Source organism: Aptenodytes patagonicus, chromosome 4 (assembly GCF_965638725.1).
Source record: "Aptenodytes patagonicus chromosome 4, bAptPat1.pri.cur, whole genome shotgun sequence".
Classification (NCBI taxonomy): Eukaryota; Metazoa; Chordata; class Aves; order Sphenisciformes; family Spheniscidae; genus Aptenodytes; species Aptenodytes patagonicus.
The window spans coordinates 34,293,078-34,303,921 of NC_134952.1; the positions used below are offsets into that span (position 1 = coordinate 34,293,078).

General features: G+C 35.7%; 1 protein-coding gene across 2 annotated transcripts in view; it reads left to right on the forward strand.

The window, feature by feature from the left end:
* MICU3 (mitochondrial calcium uptake 3) overlaps positions 1–10,011 on the forward strand; it is a 58,253-nt gene extending 48,242 nt beyond the window's left edge. The window contains exons 13-14 of one of the 2 annotated variants that reach the window (XM_076336313.1): positions 1,650–1,724; positions 7,579–7,666. In XM_076336313.1, the coding sequence (XP_076192428.1) occupies positions 1,650–1,718 (69 nt within the window). In that variant the 3' untranslated portion in view covers positions 1,719–1,724; positions 7,579–7,666. Of the gene's footprint in view, positions 1–1,649; positions 1,725–7,578 lie in introns of both variants that reach the window. The other variant, XM_076336311.1, reaches the window with a different exon arrangement.
* The last annotated feature ends 833 nt before the right edge of the window (positions 10,012–10,844 follow it).

Here is a 10,844-nt window from a genome sequence, read left to right on the forward strand (position 1 = left end):
AAGAATAGCCAAGGATGTTCAGAAGAATACCACAGTCTTTCATAAATGATATGTCTAATTTTAATTAGATATATCTCCTGGATTGCATAGGAGATGATCATGATTTGGTCCTATAATTCAGTTATATTCAGACATGCCTACATGCAGACTTGTTAGATTATTCAGAAAAATGCATTCTCTTCTCTAATCAGAAGTATTCCAAGACAATTACAGTATCAAACTTAGGAATTACAATTTCCAGTAAGTTTTCGTAAGTGTCACACAAACCTGATGTTTCCAAGTGTAGGTAGTAGTAAAAACTCTGCAAAAATTTGCCTTTTCAGTTTAATAAACACCCCCCAGCCACCCCAATCTTGGTTTAGAATGAAGAGAAAAAAACACTTAAGAACCTTTTGCCCAGAACAAATTGGCAGAAAGCGTCATTAATTGCTTCCTATTGTTTGTACATTAAAATTTATACAGTATTTAGTGTGGCCAGAACAAGTAAAAGTTTATCCTCTTGCTCCTACAATGTGGAGGGCTCAAATGTTGTCTTGTGCTAAATCAAAACTAACAAATCACTAACCTTTTCTTTGTTAATAACTGTGTTTCAAATCCATATGAAGATTTGGTCAGTTCCATTATACAGATAAAAGAACATTATAGCTTCTGCTTATGCAGTATTTTGTAGCAACATGGAAATTTTTGCCGTAAGAAATTTGAACCTGTTCATAAAGTCTAAATGCCTGATTTTAATGTTAGGTATCCTACAATTAATGTCTGCCCAAATCAGTGTAGTCTCTGATTATCACTCTAAAAGCATCTAAAAATAACAGTTTAAAATAGGCCTATGATTTGAAGTATGATTTTACAATTAACATCTTATACTTAGTAATTCAACTTTTTTCAAAGTTGAATGCCCAGAAGAATCTTGAGGGCATCACAGAGCTTGGTACTAGGGCCATGTATTTTAGAAAAGGGCATTCTGTATTTATATAGTCTGACTAAAGCAAACATATTTAAGAGCAAAGAGTTAGACAAGTCCAATGAAACTGGAGTTCTGAAAGGGCAGTCAGTACCTACCAGCTTTGTCCTATTTAAAAGCTTAGCCATAAACTTACAAACTTGAGGAAGGTCAGGTGCTACCCCTTACAGGAACATAATAAATATTCATTTTAACATATATTTTAGATATTTTTTTGGAAAAGTAAATGTCTTAAAGAGTTTATCAAATGAAATTTCTCTCTTTCTGGAATATAGTATTATAATCTGAAACTTTTTTTGGTTTTAGTAGTTTGAAACAAACTAGTGTATTAAGCTGCCATCAAGCGGTCAGTCAGAGTATTGCAATAAACTTATTAAAATGTGCAGACATGAAAAGCTTTATTTTTGCTTGCTGTTTGGTTTTAAATAGTTATTTCCTTTCTTTTTTTTTTAATTTAAAAATATATAAGAAGATTCCCTTTCCTTTATAAATTCCATTTTTAAACTGAAAGATTTGGAACTTAATGATAAACATTTTACCTAGCACATACTATACTGTATCTTCTAGCTATTCGTCACTTAAAGCCATTTTTTTGTATTTTCATGATACCGTTGTCTTACGCTTACCTCTGGCTGCCTTCACATGTTGTCTGCATCTGCGCACTTCTCCATTTTCTGCTCCACAGGGCTACAAACCTATACAGAGGTATACTACTTTCAAATCCTGCGTGAGGAAGGAACTCTATAGCAGATAAATGACGGTATGTGTTAGCCGCCCAGTCTGACTGTGCTGGTGTGCTTGCAGGAATGGCTGAATGTTGAACTGTCACTGCTTTGTTTCCCGTTCCAAAATTCAGGAATAGGTTATCTGACTGTAAGCAATGTAGTAGCTCAAAGCGTCACGTTGTGTTTTTGACTGAAGCAATAGAAGTTTATTCTGGAGTTGGCAATGACTGAGTCGCACTGTCACTGTTTTGTAAGCCAGCTGCTATTTTGTACTATGTTTGAAATCAGGAAAAGTATTCTTTCATAGTTTCTGTTGCTGTTTTCTGTCTGTCTTGTGACCACTTTTCAAATAATTTCTCAGGTACCTATAGCTAATAAGTATTTACCAATGAGGATTGTAGAGGCAGATTTTTCTTCCTGAGAGACTGTTAGTAACTTCATTCTACTTCGATTTATACAGTTAGACTTTTGAAAACAATAATGTGGTTTTGGCTCGATTAATGCTATACCAGCAATTTTCAAAAATTGGCACTGTGCCCACACGTGACCACCATGGCTGTTTCTGCGTATCCACTACATGAATATCCATCCTTACAATTAGATTGTACTGTGGGTTTCAGTATAAAAACTGAGGTGTGCATATTCTGTAGCCATATTGTGAAACTGTTTGTCACACAATGGATACAGTGGAAATGTGTTAGTAGATATTTCTTTTCTTACATAAAGCAAGAGCTTGCTCCTTTGCAGTTTAAGGTTTTGGTGCCAGCACTTTTTTCCTGTTTATATTTATAGACTTTGCAGTAGTTGCTATGAAGGCTGTTAACAGCTTATGTAGGTCCCAGATGTATTATTCTGCAGAGGGGAGGAACAAAGAGATGTACACTGTGACGAACAAGGCCCCATGGCCAGTGGTCTGGCGTGAGTGGACCTTGTGGAGTAGCCAGCACATCTCATGCTTCTGAGCCAGAAGGGTTTGACTGTCGTTCCCTTGGTGTTTTTAATTCTGAGGCACAATATTAAGCTGAGACTTCTTGTCGAATAACCATCTTCAGATGCCTCCATATATCAGCATATTGGCATCTGACCTTCTGAATCCTCCTCTTTCCTATCATATGCCTCTCTGAGCACTTGTATGCCACTGAGCGTGCTGGGCCTCTGGTTTAAATCTTTCTTCCCTAACTCTGAAACGGCATGGCAGGAAAGTGAGGAATGTAGGTACACTAAGCAGAAGTTTCTTGGATCCTGTTTACCTGGGGTGATAGCTGGCTTCCAGCACAGTGGAAAATCTAAGTCTGTAAGGATGAGAGGTGGGGTCCATTTACCCAGACTGGTAGCCCACCAGCTCACCAGTCCCACTGATGTTTTCCTTTTGTAGACCTCTGTGCAAGATAGGTAAGGGAGAGGGAGTGTATCTAAACTATTGACCTATTCCCATGGCACAGCATGTCATGTACCCCAAACTGTGTTCTTTGGAACTCTTCATGCCATTTTTTTTTCCATGAAGTGTCACATCTTTTGAACAGGCTGGTTCTTTGAAATTCAGCAGTAAAGATGGCTTGGGGCACGTCCAGGCTTATGCAGCTGATTTGTCCTCCTAGAAAGAAGACGAGTTCCATTTGGTCTGCATACACTCTTCTCGTACACATAACATTTAGCATCCGTAGGATTATTTCTTTATTATTTTGATTAATTATTAACATTTTTAAAATTATACTTCTGCTTTATAACGCAAATACTGAAGCATTGTACTAATGCATGAGGAACAGAAAAGGAAATTTGGTCTTAACAAACAAAGCATCTGGTTTCTGTGAAGTGGGAATGTGTACTGGGAAATGTAAATGACTAATGAAATAGTTAAACCAACATTTTAGTAATCCAACTCACCAGTCACATAAGAAGAAATTCATGGCTTTAGATTAATTTTATGTAACTTCATTTCTTTGAAACTTTTGACTCTCAAAACTGCCTTTCTTCTTTTCCCATGCCTTTTTTAAAATAATTTTAGGAGTATTTTGTCTTTTTGTCCCCACTAATTCTGCTACAACCTACCTTGTAGTTGCATATCAAGTATTGTTTAAACTGTAAACTTCTCAAGATACAGAACAGCTTTTACAGGAAACTGGCAAAATGCTATATAGTCATGATGCCTTCCTAATAATTTCAGTGAAGGGTATGTGACCAAGTGTAACAAAATGCAGTGACACAAAAGAATCCAATATCTAATCATCAAGCCTAATAAAATTAGCTTGGTGACAAAAGAGAGACACTGGTAAAAGCATCAAGTTTACATACATCGACACCTTGACAGAGATCTGAATTCAGGCAATAAATTCATTCATTCATCTTTTGAGAGGGAGTAAACTGGGAGAAAAATACACAGTGGAGATTTGTAAAGCGAGATTTTGTTCACTCTGTATAAAGTCATTCTCAAGAAAAAAAATTTAAAGTTGAATAATACTATGTCTACACTACACACTGGGAGACAGACAGAGAAACCAGGTTAGTTCTCAGTGCACTGACCTGGCCACAGGCAGCCTCACTGACATAGTGTAGAGGTTGCTGTTTATTTACCCTGCTCTTCTTCCCACTTGGAGCTCCTGGATGCTGTAACAAGAACACTTCCGGTACCTAAGCTTGCCAAGGTCTGTATCAGATACCTGTTCCCTGTGCACTCAAGAATGCACTGTAAACCTCAAATATATAAAATTCCGTCGTCCCTGCAGGCACATCAGTCAGCTACTGCTCTTTGCTTGAGCAACTGCTCCTTGTCTCGTGATGAATTATAGTAACATATCCAGTCGTTAGCTATCCTGAGTTCCTTTTTGTGCAAAGTGTTACTTAACTTACGGTATTTCTTCAAATTTGTTGTAAATATTTATTAAAGTTTGTTGCAAGTGTCAGGTAACGGCAATGGAAACTTCAGCCGAAACACATGTGAAGTGATTTGGAGTTAGTTACTGTGGAGGAGAACAGAACTAATTCTGTCTTTGCCGTACAGTGTGGAGGGAAAGTGAATTTACATAATTCTAAAAATAATAATTTTCTATTTAGTTTATAAACTGAGAAGATAATAAAGACGGAGTCATTGGCGATTTGAAATTGAACAATTTCAATTGGGTAATTAAATTTGTCTGATGTACAAAAAAAACACATAAATGTATGTGAAATACAAAAATCTGCTGCAATTACATCCCAAAGTTAGGTGCAATACAATAACTCTTGATTTTACTTTGTTCCAAATATAAATGTACAGATCGTTGTCTGTGCTTTGATATACTTTCTGTGGTAAACTCTGTGGTAGAACTCTGATGAAAGAGATTAAGATGCTTGGCAGACGTACCTTAGGTTATACCATACTTCGAATCTGCACCCTGAAAAGGGATAAACAGCACATTGTGCTGTACATTGCGTATCTCTAAATTGCAGTAATGCAATTTACTTAACAGCGTAAAGAATGTTATACCCTTATAATAAATAATTAAAATCTCTCCTTGGGGAACAACTGTACAAGCTCTGTGTGGTTCAAACAGCTGGCAGTGTTCTTGGAGAGCTTGTCTTTCTGCATTGCTCTCCCTGCAGAGCACACAGCCTGACTCCACATCAGCAGGTACTCCTTTGCATACACTGCAGGGAGAACAGAAAAAACCACGTTAGCAGAGAACTGCCTAACAGAGCTGAGAGGAGAACTCTGCCTCGAATGCCTTATGGAAGCATTATCTAGGAAATTTCTAACGAAACCCTTTCAAAGTTAATTTCCGAAGAAGGATGCTAGAGGCCGACTTCAGGAGGGATTCAACTCCATCTGAAAGTACTGTTTGCTAAACTCTTTGTGCGCTCAGTAACTGTAGTAGATACTTAAGCTATAATTCCAATTTTGGTCACTTCTAAAGTATTGAAAATAAATATTATATGTCATAATTGTAAATCTAGAAAATAAGTTTTAAGTCCCAGTAATTTCTTGAAAATCTTAAGATTTTTGCATTAAAATAACTTTTCTAGATGTTCTGAATTTTGTGGGGCTTCTAAATTTCTGATTAAAGGTTTTTAGGAAGTAATAGTTAATAGCTACAAACAGAGTCTTGGGACTGATTGGGGAAGGAAATTTCACTTTGAGAAAGACGTGAAAGACTCAAGCATGGACTCAGAACCTCATTGCTAGTCATGTTTCAACAATAAATTGCTGTCTTCTATAAATACTTCATTCAGTCAAGCAACATTAAGATGTGTCATGTAGTTAATATTTTGAAAGCTTTTAATTTCCATACTTCCCTACTATACAGCAGTTGAATACATCTATCATAAGAGAGAGCTTAAAAAAAAAACCTGAAGAGGCTGTTGCTTACTAGTTGAAGAGACTTGTTTCTTACCTCTTGTCTAAAGCAAATAAAGTGGGAAGTGTGTTATAGGCACTCCTTACTGACTCATCTTACAAAAGTAACTGGAAATTACAGAACCCAGACTTTTGATCCTAAAACTGACTAGAACCTTAAAAACGTAACCTGAGTACGGCGGGAGGACAATGTTCCGGTGAAATGTGAAAGCATTGCAGAGTATGTGGACAAAATGTTCTTTCTGTGGATTTGGTACACTGAGAGTAGATACAACAACAATGCATACGTTAGAAAGAAGTAGATGAACAGTTAATGTACCTCAGTGTTTCTTTTACTGATTTTCATGAACGTTTCTCTGAACCTGTTTCATAAAATAAAAAATGCGTATCTCAAAGCACTGGTTAAGCAACTGAATGTGCTTTTCTGAATAATGCAATGCATTTTGCAAGTAATGCATTTTTTTTCATAAGATTGACCATAAATCTCAACTAAATTATGCATTCATGTAAGTATTGTTTCTAATATTTCATTTAAAGTCTTGATTATATACTGCTGTGGATTAGATTGTTTTCTGAATATTTACAACTTCTGCATAATGTTCTATGCTTTTTCATTATACAAGATGAGTAATAAGAATAAATGAAATGTAGGCTTTAGTCTCTAATGGTTGGTTTTAATATACTGCCATGTCGCAATATTTTTAACTTCTTCACTCAGTTCAGGCAAACCAAGCTATCAGACAATCTCTCACCTTGACACTGTAACCGTTTACCTCCAGATACTGGACTTAATTTCTAAGATGGATTACAATTTAAAATTACTTGTAAGTGCTTCTGACTTATCTACAATTACAATTCCTGTTCCTTACTTAGCCTCTCTCCCCAGTTGATGTAATATTTAGCCCCTCTCCATCTTTCTGTACCTACTATTAAAACGGGCTTGTGAAGTTAGGAATAGCAGAAGAAAGAATGAGATCCAGTGATAACTACAGAGTGAATCTCCCAGGCCAGCCTTTGGACGATATTTCTCTCCATTCAGTGGGCACTTATTAATGTCAGTGAACTACAGTGCAGTTTAGGATTAAGGTAACCTAGTATAAAGAAGCTTTCATAGCATCTGCCTATTTTGTATGTGGTTTTTGCTAATGCCTCAGTTTCATGAACACCAATAATTTTCTATGCTTTTTATTTGGTGTTAGAGGTGAATTTTTTAGTACAGTGTCGACATGAAGAAGTAAGAAACAAAACTAGAGAGCGAGCAGTACATACCTGAATAAAGAGGAAATCCTTTCTTACAGCTTTTAATATACGTAGGCTATTTGTTGAATGCTAACCGTGTGCTGTGAGGTGAGGATGCATTCTGAATATTTAACCTGTGTATGGATTTATAACCCTCATTTTACAGAAGTACTTCTGAGCCATAGAAGTATTTGATCTTTCATGATTTTAATATTAAAACATGTATCTAGTTTGTATGAGTGTGAGTCAAATTTAATGTAATATTAGGGAATTTAGTGAATGATATCTTTTTCCAATTGTATGTTACTCACTTTTCACAGGAGACTCCAAAGTATGGTTGGAAGGAATATTACTCTTGCGTGATGACTGTAACCAGTGAACATCTCAGAGATCTATGGAAGCAATTTCGGAGACGAGATATGCTGAGATAAAGGAAGAAAGAAGGATTATCTGCACTGGCTAGAACTATTTATTCCTATGAATTCTTAATGAAGAACAAACTAACCCAGGTGAATCGTGAATCTTGCAGGTGCAGTACAAAACACAGGACTTCTTTCCCACTTAATGTAGTGATCATCAACTCTTACAACTGCTTTTAAGTATGTATTTTATTTAAACGCCAAACTATCACCTGATTGGCAGAAGTCTTTTTTTTTAACAATACATTTTGAATATTATTTTTTATTATTTTGAGAGATGTTTGTCATTTAAAAGAAAACAAAAATAAGTTTTAGACCTGGGTAGGCAAACGTTTTGGCAATGAAGAGAAACTGCCCCACATCAGCTTAGACTGTGAACTTGCTTTCAGAAGAGCACTATTAAAAGTTTGTGCTAAACTGGGAATGAGAATACACTAAGTAGCATAACAATGATATACGAGTTGAATGTACAAATTAAATTCTTAGAAGCTAACAAAGCTGTTACTTTAAAAAGCGTAAAGCTGTTATGGTTATAATGTGAATGATAGGTACTTACCTAGGAAAGGTACTGTATGGACTATAATGTTCAGATTCTCCAAGTCTTACTATTATGTTTATTATTAATTTATCTTTTTAAAAAAATAATACAGATTTTAAGATGTCTTAGGAGCAGTATGTTGAAGAAAAGTCAAAATGTTCAAATTCACATTAAGCAACACACCCTTTGTAATATTTATTGTAAATTTTATTGCCATACATATAAATTCACTGATATATTTCTGGTAGAGTAAAACTTCATGTGCTCCTTGTGAATAGTGTACTTTTATATGAAGTCATATGTGGCACTGAGTAGAAATTACAGTTGTTTAATTTGCTACTCTGGAATGCGGTATCTGAAAAATAGATAAATAACTTGTGTTTGTGTCAAACAAAAAACCAAAACAAAACATGAATGCATGCAGCAGTACAGAGCAACACTCACTAAGTAATATTATTTGAATATTATGCATCAAATATTAGACATAAATTAGGCCTTACAAAGTTTATGGAGACTACAGGCAATCAGTAGCCACCATGACCTTTCATGCCCTGTAGGTTTAGATGTTACAGAAACGGTGTTGAATTTGGTTTTCATATTCTCTAAACTTTTTCTTCGCTATTCAGTAGCAGTGTTTTTCCTTACTCCCTTTCAAGGTGATTGTTAGGTGGTGTGAATTAAACCCAAACAAACGCGAACACATATTTCTTATATCCTTCTTGAAGAGGTTCGCTGGACATTAAATAAATCTGTATCTATTTAGGAACAATCTGTGCCTTGAAATATTTCTAGTTGAATACACACACACTAAAACTAATGTCAATAAATCGTTATCAGAAAGGCAAATATTTGGTGGTCTGACAACTAAAATAGAACCAAAATAATGGTTTTAAATCTTTTATTACTCCAAATACCTGTAGGCAAACTTCTCAAAATTGTATTTAGTGCACGTGTTGCTCAAATACCATCTTACAATTGCATGTGAATAGAAAAGATATATAACATCTCTGTAAGTCCACCGAAGTTTAGAAATATTTAATTTATAAGAAGATTCATCTGTGCTAAAAATCAAAACAAAATGAAAAGGAAGATGTTTTTTAAGAGATTCCACTCTGGGAATCTTAGGAAAAAAATGTGCTAGGTGTGGCTTTTATCTGAGAAAAAGCCAGTTCAGAAAGCTTTTGAAGGATGCTACGTTAGTCGATATTTCATGATAAATACTTAGCAAATTTCCACCTTGGCGTCCTTAAACTACCGACAACAAGAAAAATCAAATAAATTAGGATAAAGGCACAATAGAACATGGATAAGCTGCAATCCCTGTGTGATCATTTAGGGAATTAATTGTATTCAATGTATCGTCTTGGTACGGAGAACTGTCTCACTGCTTCTTGTCAGCATATGCAAAACCCAATTTGCTACTTCAGTGATGAAGGACAAAAAATGGGAAGAAAGGATAGGGAGTTACTGAAGGGGTTCCCGTCCTTCCTCTTCATTCACTACTGCCCACTCACAGTGATCCTCCCCGTGGAGGAAGCAGCAGCACCATCATCGTTTTGCTCCTCCCCTGCCCTAGGCAATAGTGCACTTTGCTTTTATGGCTGGCTTGAGACAATTTTATCATTTTTCTATGTATTTCCTAACTATAGTCACTTAATATAAAATAGAATGTGAAAGTGTCAGATTAGTTTTTAAGAGTATTTTTTCTCATGTTTAATAATAAGTTATTTAATATAAATGTGAATATATGCATATAATATTCTTGTTTATTTCAAAATAAATGCACTTGAAACTAATTTTCTTTGCAGTGTATATCATTCAAATTCTTTTGTCATAAAAAAAATCTTTTTTTGCATAACATGAATGTACAAGTGCTTTGAATTAGAGCATCTCACTATCACAAAAAAATAGACTTTTTTGCTTCTTTTGGCCATTTCTTTAGCTAGCTTTGCTTTTCTGCCACAGAATTCTGTATAAAAGAGCTGGAAGTGAAGGACAGACAGGTGAAAACGAAGCAGGGTAGCGGACATGCCATCTGCTATAGAGGCACCCCTCGGATAGGCAGCAGTTGCTGTGCACAATAAAACCTTATTCAAAATCCGCCACATTCCTGGCAGCAGAGAAAATTTGTATGCTGCAACTAAATTACGTGAAAAGTTGTGTAAATGAAGGCTTTTTGTAAAAACAGTTCTTGTTCTCTTCTGTAAGTTAATAAACCTGTAATAATATAAGAAGATATTCAGTGGATGCTTAGGAACTGCCCACTGATGCCCAGACCAGCTGTAAATGGTGACTATTAAACCTGCAGCTTTGGGCAGCTTTGTGGTACTAACTAACTTTTGTCTGAGCTCTGACGAATTCCTAGTTCCCAGTAGAAATTCCTGTACCGCAAGCTGCTCCCTGCTAATCTTCTTCTGACGTTTAAGATCACACTGGCAGTTTCCCTCCTTGTACATTTTGGCAGTAAGTCAATATAAATTACTTCCACTGCAGATTCTTGTGTTGTATGATATAGAAAGTTATCAGCCTGAAGAAAAAGAAACACTATTTAACACTGACTTGCAGCAGATTGTTGGTCATACTGCCTGGTTTCTGTAGTTATTTGATCTCTTCTTTTCCACCTAAATAT